We start from the raw sequence: 17,505 nt of genomic DNA, 5'->3' as shown, positions 1-17,505 counted from the left end.
TTCAGGTTGGTGACAAGGATGCTGTCCTGCAGGCTGCCTGCTCGGATGCCCGGGGCGCCGTCACTCTGAAGGCTTTGGTTCTGCAGCTGTGCCCTTGCCGACGGCCTAGTGAACTTCAGCTCCCCGCCCTCCAGGACCCAGTCTCTGTGTTTTGGGGACAAAGGACATCGCCTCTTAGCCACTGCGGAAAATGGGGTTTTTCACTTCTGCCCGTCCCCTGAGAGTCCCCAGCGGTGGAGAGAGGAGGCATGGCCACGGCAGGTGCAGGGGATTGCCCCCCGCGCCCCCCAACTAGCTCTGGCTCCTCTCTGGTGAGGGCACTCCCTGCAGTGAGCCGCAGGCCTGAGCTCCCCGGGCGTCTCCCCGAGCACAGTGCTCTTCATCGCTGGGCAGTCCCCCAGGAGCACCTTCCTCTCCCCAGGCAGTGCTCTGTGGAGGTGCTGCCTGGAGGGTGCTGCTCCTGCTGGATGCACGCCTGGCTGGGTGGGGGGGGGGCGGACATGTAGGGCACTTGGGGCAAGTGTGCAGGTTTTTGCCGAGAGAAGAGGGAGGGGGCAGCTGAGTGTCCTCTAGGACAGCAGTGACCCGCAGGGCCGGGATGTGTCCGGGCTTGGGGGCTCTGACACTTTAAAGTTCCCCCTGACCGGGGTGGGCTGTCAGGGACAAGGGACGGCCTTGCTTCCTGGCAGCAGAGCCATTTCCACTCCGTGTGCCACGCTCAGTGCGTGCTCAGAGCGCCGGCGCCTCCCCAAGGACGGGAGGGTCCCCGTCACAGCGTTGGATTTCACTGGAGTCGGGCACTGCCCTGGGTACGGGCACAGAGAAGTGATCGCTCATCCCACCACCCACTTCTTGGTACACAGCCTGGCAGCTCCTCTCAGCGGACGCAGTGAGTGCCGCCGAGACCGCCGGGCTGCCCGGGCACTTCCTCGTGCTGCAGAGGCGCCCTGGAGGGTATGCCCAGCGCTCCAGCCAGGGGTGCCAGTGAGGGGTGTGTCAGGGAGACAGGCTGACTGTGGCCAGTCTTCCTCTGGTCCCCCAGCATCTTCTCCGCCAGGTCCTGCCCGCGGGTTCCGTGGTCGAGTGTTACCCTCTGGCTTCGTCCTCTGAGTGACCAAGTCTGAGCACGTCCAACCCTCCAGAGGGACGTCCTCACAGGGGCTGTGGGTGCAGCCTGCCAAGCTCCTGGCCCCGGGAGACGTGAGCCCTGCTCATAGAGCGCCCATCAGAGACACAGGCTGCTTTTTGCCAAGTTGCATAAAGATCTTTTCTCCCCAAGCATGGAAAACCCGCAGAGCAGTTGGAGCTGTGCCTGGGACATCGCCCGCCTGCTAAATGCAGAGCACTGAGTCATGAACAGACACCCTGTGTCGTCATGTGTCCGCAGATAGCAGGCTGAGCTTATGTTTTGGTGACAGGGTGTGTCTCACACTGTTACTGTTTTCAAATGAACTGAATTTTAAAATGGAAAATCAATGAAAAAGTAAAAGACCAGTGGGATCTGATCAGTAGAAAAGTAAGTAAGTAAACTAAAGAGTAAAGACGGGAAGAAGCTTAAAAAAAAAAAGTCCTGTCTCCTCCCCATTCATTCCTGAGGGTGTGCCTGCCTGTGATACATCCGCGAGCCACAGTCACCACCCTGCCAACCAGTCTTGCCGGTGCTGGTTGAGCTGAGCCACTTACAAATGAGAGTTTAAAGTCTGAGAAACGAAAAGGCCGTTAAAGGAAAACTATGCAACAAGAAAGAAAACTCTAAAGTTACAATTTCAGACAGCTTAAAACAAGACCTAGAGCATTCTAAAAATTATACAATAAAATAAGCTATAAAAGGGATAAAACGCACAGGCAGTTAAACTGGGAGATATAAAAAGAAATGCAGGAAAGAGAAGAAAACCCTTCGCCATTCTGTGCATCGACACAGCTCTCCCAGGCTGTGATTGGTCCTTTTTACTGTCTCTGTGGTGTCCTTTATTGGACAGAGATGGAAGATTTTAATTCAGTATCTTTTTTTTAAGATTTAGAAAAAAATGTTTGAGATCATTGTGGATTCACATGCAGGTGTTAAACATACTACAGGGAGATCCTGAGTACCCTTCCCCAGTTTGCCCCCTGGTAACATCTTATACAGCTATGGCATTGACACTGATACAGCCACACACACAACATTCGCATCGGCACGGGCTGCCTCACAGTGCCCTGGTACAGCCCACCGGCTTCCCTTTTGACGGATTCCCTTTCTAACCCCTGGCAACTACTAATTTATTCTCTAGTTCTATAATTTTGTCACTTCAAGAATATTAGAAAAATTAAACCAGCCCTGGTTGGTATGGCACAATGGTAAAGCGTTGGCCCATGAACTGAAGGGTTGTGGGTTCAAGTCCTGGCCAAGGGCACAGACCCTGATTGCAGGTTTGATCCCTGCCCTGACCAGGGTGTGTGTAGGAGGCAACCAAACAATGTGTCTCTCTAGCATCAGTGTTTCTCTCTATCCCTCCCTTTCTCTCTAAAATCAATACAAACATTTAAAAAAAATTGATCTTAGAGAGAGGGAGGGGGAGGGAGGTTGAGGGAGGGAGGGGGGGGAGAGAGAGAGAGAGAGGGGGAGAGAGAGAGGAGAGGAGAGAGAGAAGCATACACCTATCTGTTGCCTCCCACGTGCGCCCTAACCAGGTATTAGCCGCAGCCTAGGGATGTGCCCTGACCGGACCCCACCCGCACGGAGGACCAGGCTCCAGCCGGCGGGGCACACCTGCCAGGCGTTTACTTTTCTCTCGGGTGCCGGAGGTGGGAGCTGAGATTGCTGGTTTGAGACTTTCCTTTTTTCCCTGCTGGACTCAGTGCTATCAGTTCACCTCTAAGCACTGCTTTAGTTGTTCTGAAACAAACCTGTTTTTATCTTTATTCAGTGTAGTGCAGTTTTCCATTTCCCTTGAACTTCCTCTCTGACCCAGGATTACTTAAAAGTATGTTGTATGGTTTTCAAGTGTTTGGAGAGTTTCCTGTTTTCCTTTAGCCGGTGATTTCTGATTTGATTCCTTGTGGTTGGAGAACACATTCAGTATTATCTCACGTCTTTAAATTGGTCGAGGTTTGTTCGTGGCTCTAGCTATGGTCTGTCTGGGTCCGTGTTCCACGAACACTGCTGTCAGGTGGAGAGCGAGGGATGCTGATCGGTGGTACTCTTGAGTTCTCTTGTTTCCTTGCTGATTTTCTTTCCGGTTCTGTCAGTTGTTGAGAGGATGGTATTGAAGTTTCCAATTAGGATTGTGGATTTTCTGTCTTTTCCTTTCAGTTCTATCGGCTTTTACTTTACATAGCTCATAGCTGTGTGTTTGGTGCGTATACGTGTGGGGTTAGTCTTCTTGGTGGGTTGGCCCTTTTGTCATCATATGATGCCCCTCTCTATCTCGGTGATTTTCTTTGCTCTGAAATCTACTTTTCCTGCGGGGCTAGGGTAGCAGGAGGGCGAGGGCAGCGTGCTGTTGCTGGCCGGTGGGGATGGAGGTCGAAGTGTGGCCGCTTCCGAAGTGGCCTCAGTGGGGTCTTCGGGCGCCATGTCGCAGCCTCCTGAGGGCGGAAGTCTAGGTTCCCCACGGGGCCTTTGCTGGTGGGTGGGAGCGGAGCCCAGTGGCCCCCCCGTGGTGTCTGGCTACGAGAGCTGCTATTGTCCACACATTGTCTGTCTTGCTCGGCTGCCCCTCCTGCTTTTAGCCAGAGAGCAGACTTTGGTTGGGACCTTTCTTGTCTCATCCGTTGGCATTTCTGGGTTGCCAGCTTCTTCAGCTCTGGTTCTGGGACATATGAGTCAACAGGGAAGCCCAGGGAACCCACCATCGCTGCTTGAGTCCTAGGCCCCTCCTGCCCTGCCTTCTTGACTTCTTATTTTTTTTAATTTATTTTTAAAATATATTTTATTGATATTTTTACAGAGAGGAAGGGAGAGGGATAGAGAGTTAGAAACATCGATGAGAGAGAAACACTATCAGCTGCCTCCCATATGCCCCCTACTGGGGATCGAGCCTGCAACCTGGACATGTGCCCTGACCGGGAATCGCACTGTGACCTTCTGGTTCATAGATTGATGCTCAACCACTGGGCCACACTGGCTGGGCCTAAAATTTTTTATTTTTTATTTATTTATTTATTTTTATTATTTTTTTAAAATATATTTTATTGATTTTTTACAGAGAGGAAGGGAGAGAGACAGAGAGTCAGAAACATCGATGAGAGAGAAACATCGACCAGCCGCCTCCTGCACATCCCCCACCGGGGCTGTGCCCGCAACCCAGGTACATGCCCTTGACCAGAATCGAACCTGGGACCTTTCAGTCCGCAGGCCGACGCTCTATCCACTGAGCCAAATCGGTTTCGGCTAAAATTTTTTTAAATTCTGCTTTTTACTTTTGTGTATCTCATCCCCCCTGGGATTTATCATGTTTGTGATGGAAAAGTGAGGGAGGAGCAGCTGGTTTTGGGGCACTCGCAGCCAGCTGGATATTCTCCGTGAGCCACTGCCTTAAATACAGTAGCTTTAGGATAAGCCTTTGGTATGATAGGGTGCGCAGCCTCCAAAATTGTTTTACTTTCTTGGGCTTTGGCTCTGTTTCATGAATTTTAGTTTAAAAACAGAATAACCAGAATAACAAAATCAATAGCAAAAAAAATCCTGGAATTGGCTTGGATTTGCATTAACTTTAGAGTAAACTGCCTATTTCAGTGGCCTTGTTTTCTTTAGCAACTTTCTTTACTTTGCATTACCCAGGTCAAAAAATACGTCACCTGGTCCCTTGGCAGCTTGGCTCAGAGCAGAGCTTACTCCTTTTCTAGAAGGGGAACTCGTTCCTGATGGCTGTGTTCACCTGTGTGCACCCAGCAGGTCCCACCATGCACCTGTGGCTGCCAGCCTTAGAGCAGGTGTCACGAGCTGCCTGAAGCCGGCCTGGGGAGAGGGGACAGAATGCAGGGTTCTGTCATGATGTTGGCAGGGGGGGAGGGTGCGGGGGGGAGTGGTGGGAAGAGGGCAGGAGAGGCCAAGCAAGTGTTGTTCACTGGCGCTGAGTCTGCAAGTGCATGTCTAGTAAGTGAGTCCTGTGGTTAGTGCTGGGGTGTGAGGACTGAGCACTTGTTGCGTCTCTGTGCAAATACTTGACTTTTCTAGTCTTTTCAAAACTATTTTTAAAGACTTAACAATTGTTCCATTTACTACATTGTTTTCTCCCTATACACACAAGCATTTTTTCCCCCTTGGGCCATTTCAAAGTGAGTTACAGAGGTTTTGGATATTTTATTCCTAAGTACTTTGAAGTCGAGGATCATCTGTTAGAGGCACACACCACCATCACCTCCCCCAGGAGAATTAACAGTACTTCTCTCCAACCCACATTGCATGTTCCCCAGTTACACCTTGCGAGCTAGACTTGTGTGTTTTTTTTGTTTTTGAAGTAAATCCAGGATCTAGTCAAGATGCGTGCCCTGCTGAAACCGGTTTGGCTCAGTGGCTAGAGTGTCGGCCTGCGGACTGAAGGGTCCCAGGTTCGATTCCGGTCAAGGGTATGTACCTTGGTTGCGGGCACATCCCCAGTAGGAGATGTGCAGAAGGCGGCTGATCGATGTTTCTCTCTCATCGATGTTTCTAACTCTCTATCTCTCTCCCTTCCTCTCTGTAAAAAATCAATAAAATATATTAAAAAAAAAAAAAAAAAAAAAGATGCGTGCCCTGCACCTGGCTGCAGTCTCTAAATCGAGACCAGTCCCCTGGTGTGTAGGGGTCGGCATTTGGACAAGCCAAGCCAGTTGTCCTGTAGAAGGTCCCACATCCTGGGTTTGTCTGATTGTGTCTTCGTGACTCCTGTGTTTCCTGTCCCGTGGAAGTTAGGTCCAGAGCAGCACTGCCCGACAGAAATGGAACCTGGGCCACATAGGTCCAAAACACGAATAAACACAAGAAGTGGATTTAACTTTAATTATATATATCTATATATCTATATATCTATATGTATATATATAGATATATAGATATATAGATATTTTTAAAATATATTTTATTGATTTTTTTACAGAGAGGAAGGAAGAGGGATAGAGAGTTAGAAACATCGATCAGCTGCCTCCTGCACACTCCCCACTGGGGATGCGCCTACAACCAAGGTACATGCCCTTGACTGGAATCGAACCTGGGACCCTTCAGTCCGCAGGCCGACGCTCTATCCATTGAGCCAAACCGGTCAGGGCTTTAATAATATATTTAACGTAATATGTTTTTTTTAAATTATTTGCTATATATATATATATATATATATATATATATATATAAATAAATATATAAAAGCCTAAGTGAACGAACAACTAGTCAACCGGACACTATGATGCGCACTGACCCCCAGGGGACAGACACTCAACGCACAGGATCGGGCTCCCTCCTGCCTGGATTGGTCCTGTGGGGATCGGGCCGAAACCGGCTCTCTGACATCCCCCGAGGGTCCTGGATTGCGAGAGGGTGCAGGCCAGGCCGAGGGACCCCACTGGTGCACGAATTCATGCACCGGGCCTCTAGTTTATAAATATTGATATATTTATCTCCAAAATATTGTTTCAATATGGAATGAATATTTTAAAAGTATTAATGAGATATTTTACATTTTTTAAAATTTGTTTATTATTATTTTTATTGATTTCAGAGAGGAAGGGAGAGGGAGAGAAAGATAGAAACATCAATGATGAGAGGGAATCCCTGCACGCCCCACACTGGGGATCAAGCTCGCAACCTGGGCATGTGCTCTTGACTGGAATCGAACCCGGGACCCTTCAGTCTGCAGGCCGACGCTCTATCCACTGAGCCAAACCAGCCAGGGCTCTACATTTCTTTTTTATGTGAACTTTTAAAAATTCAGTGTGTACTTAACATTTACAGGGCAAGCCACATTTCCAGTGCTCAGTCGCCACCTGCGCCTGGCGGCCCATACTGGACAGCGCAGGATGAGACTTGAGCCAGCTCAGGATCGATGTTTCTGGTACAACAGTTACGGGGTAGTAACTGCCTGTGTACAGCCTTGAAACCATGCGATCGCTGAAGGCTGAGACGCTCTTCTTCTTTTCCAGGCTGAGCACTCTGGAATGGCGCAAGCGTGCAGGGGGTGAGGACCCAGCTCGGGGCCACGTCACTGACTTCCTCTCATCGTGAGACCGGCTCGAGCAGACTCACCTGGAGGAGGATGTCTGTGGGCCTTTTGCTGCTGCTCCCCGTCGGGGGGCGGACCTTTCTCTTCCTGCTCTGCGTGGCCATGACTCAGTCCCACTGGCCAAGTGAACCCTCGGAGGCCTCCAGAGCCTGGGAGAACCAGCTGGAGGCATCCATGCACTCGGTGCTTTCAGACCTTCCGGAGGCTGTCCCCACGGTGGCTGGCATTCCTGATGGCACGGCTGTCGTCGGGCGCTCATTTCGAGTGACCATTCCAACAGACGTAATTGCTTCTGATGGAGAAGTCGTCAAGGTGAGACTGGATCTGAAGAGTAAATGAGGAAGAATTAATCGCCTTCCATTATAGTTCAAGGTTTCAGTGTTTCAGTTCTTTGCTCCAGCAATGCTGAGCTCAGTTTTTCCAGAACCTACTTATTGTCCCTTAAGAGGGGAACAGTCACTGAGGTTCATAAGAGGGTCCCCATATATCTCAGAATAGCATCCTAAACCTTTATTCTTACTCCTGTTTTTAAAAAATACATTTTTATTGATTTCAGAGAGGAAGAGGGAGGGAGAGAGAAACATCCATGATGAGAGAATCATGGACCGCTGCCTCCTGCACGCCCCACACTGGGGATTGAATCCACAACCCGGGCCTGTGCCCTGACTGGGAATGGAACCGTGACCTCCTGGTTCATAGGTTGACGCTCAGCCACGGAGCCACCCGGCCGGGCCTTACTCCGTTTTGAGGGTGTCAGCACTAAGAAGCCTTTGTGTGTGCTCTTGAAGATCTCTAGGTCATCAACATAGGGATTTGTTGGAAAAAGGCCTGTGTATAGGAAAGGGTCTTTCATTACCATGGGGTTAAACCCAAGAACTACAGAACTTTTAAATGCTTTGAACCTATTTTTTAAAAATGAAGTATGAATAATAGAGGAGTTTCGCTCTAATTTAGTGTTCTATGTTTACTAATGTATTTGGTCACTTAGGAACCAAAATTAGTACCCAGACTTCAGCCTGGCCCCATCTCCTTGGGAAGCAGTTGGGAAAACGGGGGATCCGAGACCGTGTCAGGGCAGGAAGAGCACCGTGGCCGACCCGGGGTGGGGATCGGGCAGCACAGGACTCTTCTGTGTGCGGAAGCACCACGCTGTGTCGGGGGGGTGGAGGGAACTGGTCATTTCCTCCGAATCGTGAGTGAGTGGGCGTGGTGGCCCTGTGGGTGCGTGGGTGTCCCTCTCAAACTGTGAGCATCTAGAGCAGAGGTCAGCACCCTGTTCTTCAAGGGCCAGATGGTATGTTAGGCGTCATGGGCCCTCTGATTTCTCTGACAGTTCTTCAGCTCTGCCAGTGTGGGGCAGGGACCCACAGACGTCTGTAAGTGAGTGGGCGTGGCTGTGCTCCAATAGCACTCACTATGGACACAGAAGGTGACATTTGAATTTCATATGATTTTCACATGTCAAGGAATGCTATTGTTTTGCTTATTGATTTTTTTAAATTACTTGAAAATGCAAGAAAACAAACCTATTTTTAGTCCTGGGCTGTACAAAAACAGGTAGCGGAGGCCAGATTTAGCTCACAGCTATCCCTGATCTACAGCATTCATTCCTTAGAGGTGTGGCTTGAAAATAAACTGAAAATATTTTAAGATCTATACTTAGGCCTGGCTGGTATGGCTTAGTGGTTGAGCATCAACCCATGAACCAGGAGGTCACGGTTCAATTCCCAGTCAGGGCAGGGCACAGGATGTGGGCTCCATCCCCAGTAGGGAGCGTGCAGGAGGCAGCCGATCTATGATTCTCTCTCATCATTGATGTTTCTCTCTCTCTCTCCCTTTCCCTTCCTCTCTGAAATCAATAAAAATATTTCAAAAACGCTAGCCAATTTAAAAAAATATCTGTACTTGGTTAAGGTAGTTTTATATCTGTATTGCATTTAGACTTGTACATACACATAGTGTTCTGACTCCCTATTGGTGTGTTCAAACCACCAAAGGTTAGTAGTTTAAAACAACCCATTTGTTTTGCTCCCACGTTTGTGGCCAGGAATCGAGGGATTCAGAGCTCATCTGGGAATCTTCCCTCTGCTCCCATGGCACCAGCTGGAGTGGCTCCTTGGGGCTGGAGGCTGCGCTTCCAGGATGGCTCATGCATGATTTACGCTAATTCAGTCAATAAAAATGCAAACTCCCTGGTGGCAGGGAGCGTCGCTGGGACGCTGGTCAGGGTTCTAGGTGCCTTCCCATGCAAGCCTGCCCACGGCCGCTTGGATTTCCTCATGGCGCAGTAGGTGGGCTTCTTGATTAGGTGGTTCAAGAAACAGGACGTGGGAGGTGCCAGTCTCCTCAGGCCTGGACTTGGAAACTGCACAGCAACACTGCCTTGTACGCCACTGGGCAGAGCACGAACAGTCTCGTCGGTCCTTACCCACAGCTTGCCCCTCTCTGCCCCCAGCCCTGGCATCTAGATTAGAAACGGCCACAAATTCCGTGCCCCTCTCCATGCCTCAAGCTTCGTGGGTGTCCCTCTCAAACTGTGAGCATCTCTAGAGCAGAGGTCAGCACCCTTTTTCTTCAAGGGCCAGATCTCTCACGATTCAGAGGAAATTACAAGGCCCCACACCCCCAGACACAAGAGGGGTGATGATGCCACTTCCTTGAACCTCGGCAGCCCACCCGCACCCACCTGCCGTGCTCTTCCTTTTCCCTGTTGGCCCCTTCTCTGCAGGTCGTGGCTTGTTGTCAGGGTGGCCTTGATCGCAGAGGTGGTCACGCTTCTGAAGATGCTGCTCACTTCACAAGCTCTTTCTAGTTTGTGGGTTCCCACATACTCTTCATAACCCCCCAGCAAGCCTAATGCGAGTCTGACCGTTCAGTGAAGAATGACGGTTTGGGGGTACATTTCTTGCGCAACTGCAGATTCCATGTGGGTATCCAAACCCCGCCCTGGTTGCTCTCCTTCCAGTGGCTGTGGAATGTCTTACGTGGGTTCGTTGGACCACAGGTGCCTGGCAGTGCTGCAGTGCGCCAGGCATTTGCTGCATCTGGCAGACGCTTAACAGGCTTACTCTCAGGAGGAGGAAGGAGGTTTTACTGGAAAACAGGGTTTTATCTGAGCACATTTATCTGTGAAGCAGACCACGTAGTAGCCGATAGCCTGTAGAGAACCGTGAAGATGTGTGGCTCTTCATCCGACAGCCTCGCCGCCGGGAGAGCGGCTGGGGAGTCGGAGCAGACGCCGTCCTCCCTGGCTCTTGGTTTCCCTAACACAGGATTGAAGTCTTTCTGTTAAAGGAGTTGTTTCCCTCCTTGTAATAATGGGGCATAAATATACGTTGTAGAAAATGGAAAAAGGAAATCTTTTGTGGTTCCTCCCACTCAGCAAACTCCTCCATCATTTTCTGTCTTCTTCGAGAGACGGCCTGTCACATGCCCACCAGACGCGTTAGGCCTGGGAGCACACTGGATATGTTTTAACCTCTCTTCATTCACTGTAGCTTGAGTTGTTCTCCCTGGGTTAAGCATTTTCTGAGAATATAATATAACTTTCTCTTTTCTTAAAATATATTTTTTTTGATTTCAGAGAGGAAGGGAGAGGGAGCGGGGGAGAGAGAGAGAAACATCAATGATAAGAGAGAATCATTGATTGGCTGCCTCCTGCATGCCTCACACTGGGGATGGAGCCCGCAACCTGGGCATGTGCCCTGACCGGGAATCGAACCAGGACTCGAAATGGGACCTCTTGGTTCATAGGTTGATGCTCAACCACTGAGCCAGCCGGCCGGGCAGGAATATAACTTCCAACGGCTGCCATTGTTCTGTGTATGTGAGGAACATTGCAGATCTTGGGCCCAAGGAGCCTTGTTGGGGTGCCCTGCAAATCACACCCATCACTCTTACCATCGTCCAAGCCACCACTTACCTCCTTTCCCCAGGCCCCCGCCTCTGTTCTTTTTTTCCCAATATATTTTTATTGATTTCAGAGAGGAAGGGAGAGAGAGCCATCAGTGAGAGAGAATCATCTATCAGCTGCCTCCTGCATGCCCCCACTGGGGATTGAGCTTGTAACCTGGGCACGTGCCCCTGACTGGAATTGAACCCAGGACCCTGCAGTCCGCAGGCTGACGCTCTATCCACTGAGCCAAACCGGCTAGGGGCCCTGCCTCTGTTCTTGACCCCTAGTGTTCTCCATACTGAAGCAAGAGACAGCTTGATCTTTGTAAAGCTTAGTCGGCTTCACAACCTCTTCTCCCCATTAGGAGCTGCACTTGGGAGCGAGCCCCTTTCCCTTTGTAAACCATGCCCCAGCCACGGTCGCCCTCCTGCTGCACCTGCCACGCTTGGGCTCCCCCAGGCCTCTGGCTTTCTTCTGTCGGCATCACCTGCACCAGCCTGAATGAGCATCCCCGGGGCCTTGGAGTCCTTTCCCTCCACCTGATGAAAGGCGCTGTCCCACAGAACCCTCTGCTACCTTCTTAGCAAATTTCTGTACTTGGCATTCTTTCTGTCACACAGTAGGCCCTCAAATGTGTATGGGCTGGCAGAAGGAGTGAGGCCTCTCCAGGGCCTGCAAACCTGCTTTGGGTTGTCAGCCTGCCTGGCCGTGTGCAGGGAGAATGCCAGCCCATGTGGGGGCGATGAGACTCAGCCTCCTGTGGGTTCCTAGGAGAGCAGGTCGTCTGGCCGCTTTGGACATGGCTGGCTGCCTCGTGAGGACTTGTGGGCAGAGTGTCCGCCCGAGATCTGCTGAGCTTAGCCGGTGGGATGCTCACCCTCGCTGACGGGTCAGGGGCTGTGCCTGGGGTTGTGATGGGAGAAGGCAGTGTTTGCAGCAGGCGCTGGAAGGATAGAAGGTTAGGTCTCATGCTAGTGAGCTGCAGGGCCGCCTGCCGAGCCTTTTGTGAGCCGTGTGGGCCGTGGGTTATGCTGTTTCAGGAGGTTGGAGCAACTCGGGGCATCACAGTGGCAGAGGGTGTGTGCTTGGCGTCAGCCAGGTGTGCCCATCACGGTGCCCACACTGGGTGCACCAGGCTACAGGGAAGCTGCAGGCGGGGAAGCAGAGGGAGCCGCCTGCCTGGAAGGTGGGCCTGAGGCCTGAGCCTGTGCTCTGCCCCACACCCGACACCTTCCCATCTGGAGCCGCGTCCCGCCTCAGCCTGGCCAGCACTGCTGCGCCCCTGTTGTCTCAGCTCTGCCCCGCTTACCTCCCAGTGGACTCCATGGACTCGATGATGCGAGAAGGGGCGCGGCCACTGCCGGCCCTGGTGGCCGCCTGACCTTCCTGGGAGACCTGTGCCGCGATCCTCTCCCCTGCGGCCTCAGGACCCCGCAGCAGGTGGTCCTGGCGGGCTCCTGTGGGCCAGAGGGATGCCGTATACAGAGCTCAGCCCGGTCGTGCTGTTCTTAGCTCTCACAGCTGCCTTGGACCCTAGAGCACCCTCCCTCCTCCCAGGGTCTCTGGGGGCCAGGCCCCCGACTCCAGCTTGCCCTGCTGGGCGGACCCACAGTGCCCCTTACCCGCCTGCCGCTGGCTCCCTCGCGAGGGCGCCTTCCTCTGACTGAGGGAGTATGGCTCCCTGGCTGCGGAGGGTGAGGAGACGCCCCAGCCCTTCCTCTGGCAGGGGTGGGGGGCCTCTCGTGAAGGGACCGGGCTGCCCCCTCGAGGCCCCTCAGATGCCTCCTGTTAGTGGTTCCCCTCAGCCCCCTGGCCCGGAGACAATGCGGACTTTCCTTCAGCCCAAGATGCCGGCAGCCTGGGAGCAGCCCTTCCTGGGGCCATGCTCTCAGCGCTGGCACGGCCCCCAATTGTTCCTCGGAGAACAATGGCCACTCTCTTTGGCCGGGAAGGGGAGCTCATGAAAGGAGCGTTTCTTCGGATGCTTGAGGGCTTTGTGGCACCCGCCTGCGTGAGATGAACTGGGTCTCTTCCTGCCGCGAGTGGGTGTTGCCCGGCTCTGAATGGGCCCCTTGTGAGCGCCACACCGGAGAGGCGGGTGGAGGGCCGGCAGCCCTGGGTGGGTTGTCAGAATAGCATTTGCCTGGACGCATCAACTCAGATACTTAGGAGAATATAGCTTCTGTGTTTTGAAATAAATACTGACAAGGACTGAAAGGACATGACAGAGTAAAAATAGATGATGGCAGGGCTTGGGACAGAGGGATCGACTCTGAGAGGTTATCAGCGGCTATCACTACGCTCAGCTGTCCCTCACTCTTGGGGAATAAGGTTAATTTTTGTTTTTAGGTGAGAGCAGGTACCATTAGGTAAACGCTTCATAATCAGACCAGAAAGGCACTGACTGGGCTGGACAGGTATGTTCACAGTGTGGTCCTGTGGCCGTGGCCTTTGTGGCAAGAGCCCCGTGCTGGTGTGAGGTCTGCATGTCTAGCAGGGATCGATGGTCTTTCGTGGGTGTGGCTCTGCATTACTTGCACCCCTCCCACCATGGCTCTTCACCTTCTGTGGGGAGAATGTCTTCACCTTTGACCTCAAGCCAGAGGCTCTTCCTGTTGACCTCCCCGCAGCCTGGCCCAGCCATGAGGCTGCCCATGTGCGTCGTTTGCAGAGGTTGATGTTGGCCGCAGAGCAGATTAGTCTCATTGTCATGGTCCATGACACAGACCGGGATCCCCCTGGATGTGAGCACAGGGGGCCTCTGATGCTTGCCTCCCGCCTCCCTGAGCAGAGGAGACCACACAGTCGGCCCTGACCCACTGTGTCGGAGAGCCTCCAGGACGGTGACTGTGGGGCCGGGCAGACAGCTGCAGCCGGCCCAGCTCTGCCGCGTGGCGAGGGGCCAGGAGCAGGGGCCGGGCTCAGGGAGGTCGGGTCTTGCCAGGGCAGGCTGCTAGAGGCCCTGGCAGGGGGTTACAGGACGCAGGTGGGGCCACTTTGAAGTGGGCCACTGAGAAGACCCTCCAGTACACCTGTGGGGGGTTCAGGGAAAGGCTCAGCTGACCCCTGGCTGTCCTGTCTTGAGGGTTAGTTGGAAGGGTCACGACTAAGGCCCGAAGGAACCCTCCAAAAGGTTTGCAGCGTGAGAAAATGCTCACCAAGCGCAGTTGATGATACTTCATTGCCTCTGCTGGCATCATCAGCTCGCCGGTGACATGGTGTGGCGGTGTCCACCCATCTCTCTGGAGTCTTCTCTGGCCACGTCCAAGTCCTACAACTCCTGCCTGGGTCAGACACCCAGGTGTGGGGTCTAGGTCAGCCGTGGGCAAACTACGGCCCGCGGGCCGGATCCGGCCTGTTTGAAATGAATAAAACTATTGAAAAAAAAGACCGTACCCTTTTATGTAATGATGTTTACTTTGAATTTATATTCGTTCACACAAACATTCCATCCATGCTTTTGTTCCGGCCTCCGGTCCAGTTTAAGAACCCATTGTGGCCCTCGAGTCAAAAAGTTTGCCCACCCCTGGTCTAGGTGGTAAAACAGGTTTTCTTGGTTCCAGAAGCCAAAGGTCATAGAATTAATTCGGCCCCAGGGCGAGTCCGGTTTCAGCTGGTCTTCCCGTTGTGCCTGGCCGGCTGGCACCTGTGCATGGAGCCCTTTGCTGTGCGAGGACTAAGGAAGGGGAGCTCCTCCGCCGTTTGCTCTTCTCCGGGCGGGGAAGGGCCCTGAGGGGGGCGCTCGTGCTGCTGGTGTTAGCACGGGAGTCGCCGCATCCTCAGCCGGTTTGAGGGTGGACTGTGGGAGAGACCGTCCTGGACGAGCAGGGGTCTGTTACCAGTCTGCTAGTCCACACTGAGGGGAGCCCCACACCTTCCCCGGGCCAGTCCCCCAGGCCTTGCTCGGGGTTCATTGCGGGCAGCCTTTACTCCTGGGCCTGCCCAGCCTCCGTGGTTTTGGTTCTCAGGGTTTTTGGATGTACTTCATGGATCAAGATTTCTGACGCTGGGCACGTGCGGTCTGAGGTCTTACTTTCCTCTGAGCCGGGCTTGCCTTCGGCCTCAGAAGCATGTCCGTGCTGAGGGCTGGCTGCTGAAACGGCAGAGATTTCTGGCTCTTTCTGGCCTGGAATATTCTCAGGTGGGCTTCGCCCTGCGGATTCTGCCTCCTGCAGGTGCGGTGTTCCCACTGCCGCCTGAAGGCTCCTTCCCAGGCGCTGCGTTGTAAGGTCAGCAGGCCTGTCTCCGCCACTCCAGGCGGGGGTGGGGGGGGGGGCTGAGTGACCGGAAGCCCTGGGGGGTCCATGGCTGGGACCAGCCTGTCCCCAGCCTCACGTGCTGGTGCCGGAGCATCCCGTGAGCTGATTCGGCCTCTCCCCTGCCGCTCCCAGCCCAGCAGCCCTCAGGAGGTAGTTGCGGGTGGGAACAGTGTGGCTCCAGAGATAGTAAGAGCCTGGGTGCAGGTAGGCCACCCCAGCGCACCTGCCGGAGACGGGGAGGAAGTGAGTGCCGGAGTTGGGGCCCCACAGCACATCCTCCCCTGCCCGGGCCCCCAGGGTTCCCATCCGGGGCTGCGGACAGGGAAGCGGGTCCGAGGGCCCAGCCGGCCTGTTCCCGAGAAGACCCGGCTTCCCCTCCCGCAGTCTTGTTCCCTGGGTGCCTTGAGCTTCTGCTTTGGGGATGACTTGGGAGACCAGGCCTCAGGTTCCGGGTCCAAGGCCAGTTAGGAAGGGGGCTGGGGAGTGGGGCCTGGGGCCTGGGCATGCCCTGACCCGTTCGCGCTGCAGCTTCACTGTGTCCGGGTGGGTGGGGGTGGGTGGGGAAGCAGCGCCGAGCATTCAGCACGTGCCTGGTGCTGTGACGGAATGGCATCGCCTCCCTCTTTACAGATGAGAAAACAGGCTGAGGGTGGGTCGGGCCTCAACCTGCCTGGACCTGGGCCTCAGCCCAGGCTCCTGCCGATGGGGCTTCCCCTCGGGGAGGCTGTCGTTACAGGATGAGTCCTGGCTTGTCACGGAGGCTGTCTCTCACAGGAACTCTCACATCCTGCTTCCCCCTTGGGCCCCAGAGGGAAGCGGCCCGCGTTCTGAAAGCTGGGAGGCTGTCCGACTCCATGGACTGAGGCTCCTGCTCTGTCAAGTGAGCAGGGGTTGCCTCCACGGAGCGCCTGGGGGACGGGCCGCTGGCGGAACTCTCGGTGCCGTGGACGCTGCCAGCCCCCGGGCAGGTCAGACCTCCGTTCAGGGGCTTTCCCCACGCGGCCTTGGGAATGCGGTGCCGCTCGTCCTGGACTTGGCTGGTGTCTGTGGAATCAGGTGTGTTGCTCCTGCGGTCTCCTTATTCCCTTGGATGCTTTGAGCTCTGCTGTGAGGTATGAATGCAGGACCAAGCCCTTCTATTAAGCAAGTCAGTGTCCTGCAGAGTGCTGCCGGCTGCCCTGCCAGAACCACGATGCTCTGCGGTGCAGGGGTTAGAGCTCACTTAGGGCCTTTCCTTCCTGTCTCAGTGACCCCAAGGCCCTGGGCGCCGTCTGCCTCAGGCTGCAGACCCAGGTCGAGGGCCTGTCCTGTGGCCAGGCCTGGCCGGGGCTCTAGGCCCCCGAGGAGCCAGAATCTGCAGAGGCGAAGGCAGGCAGGGGTGCAGGTTGGAGTCTTGGCTCCGTTCTTCTGACAGGGCTTGTCCTCTGCCTGTGGCGCGGGAGGCAGACCCGAGTGAAAGAACTGGTCTCAGTAATCAACACAAAGCTGCCGGTTCTGCTCTCGGTCTTCCAGTTAGACTCTGAGCATTTTCACTTGCTTCGGTGAAACTGGGCTTTTCTTTCACGTGTGCTCCTGTGTGACACGCCATCGACATGGAAGAGTGTTGCTTGGCTGTGTGGGAGCCCAGGCCAGAGAGTGGCCTGAGTTTATTCCTAGGAAAGCCCACAGCACCGGTGGCTGTTGGGTCAGCAGATGGGATGCTGGAGGGGTGGCCCTTCTCTGTTCTAAGGGGCCCTGTGCAGCGGGGCAGCCATGGGAAAGCACTGGGCGCTTGCTCATCTGCTGCTGGAGGAAGTCAGGGCCGGGCACAGCCTAGCTAGCTGCCTGGCCACTCAGGAATGTCCCCTGGGCCTGGCCAGCCAGGTGGCACCCACCTTTGGAGCCTCTCCTGGTCTCTGTACAGGTGGCTTTTCCTTCCTGACTTCACCCAGAGCGCCATCCAGGCCCCCCTTCCCCCCGAGCCCCCCTCTGCCAGGTGTGCTCTCCGCTTAGTGGTGGCTGTGGGGCGGAGGCTTAGGAAACATTCTTGGGGGGCAGAGGCCAAGGTCCACACCCTGATCACCTGCTGCCACCTCTCAGGACCCCAGGTCCTGCCCGCCCTATGAAACAGCTCACGGTTCCCCAGCTGCTCCATTGGGCCTTACGTCTTTGCTTCATGTTTTTTTGCAAAATGAGC

The 17,505-nt window shown here is 54.1% G+C and overlaps 1 protein-coding gene across 6 annotated transcripts in view; it reads left to right on the top strand.

The window, feature by feature from the left end:
* Positions 1-17,505, top strand: part of DAG1 (dystroglycan 1) — a 44,553-nt gene that overhangs the window by 21,385 nt on the left and 5,663 nt on the right. For 4 of the 6 annotated variants that reach the window (XM_036333554.1, XM_036333553.1, XM_036333552.1 and 1 more), the window contains one exon: positions 7,096-7,487. The exons of the other annotated variants lie outside the window; for them this stretch is intronic. In XM_036333554.1, coding sequence (XP_036189447.1) covers positions 7,209-7,487 — 279 coding nt within the window. In that variant the 5' untranslated portion in view covers positions 7,096-7,208. The remainder of the gene's footprint in view (positions 1-7,095; positions 7,488-17,505) is intronic. 6 annotated transcript variants of the gene reach the window in all.

The sequence above is a fragment of the Myotis myotis genome, unplaced genomic scaffold, assembly GCF_014108235.1.
Source record: "Myotis myotis isolate mMyoMyo1 unplaced genomic scaffold, mMyoMyo1.p scaffold_m19_p_13, whole genome shotgun sequence".
NCBI classification, from domain to species: Eukaryota; Metazoa; Chordata; class Mammalia; order Chiroptera; family Vespertilionidae; genus Myotis; species Myotis myotis.
Note: the sequence above shows the minus strand (reverse complement) of the source record. Positions and strands in the feature narration are given on the sequence as shown.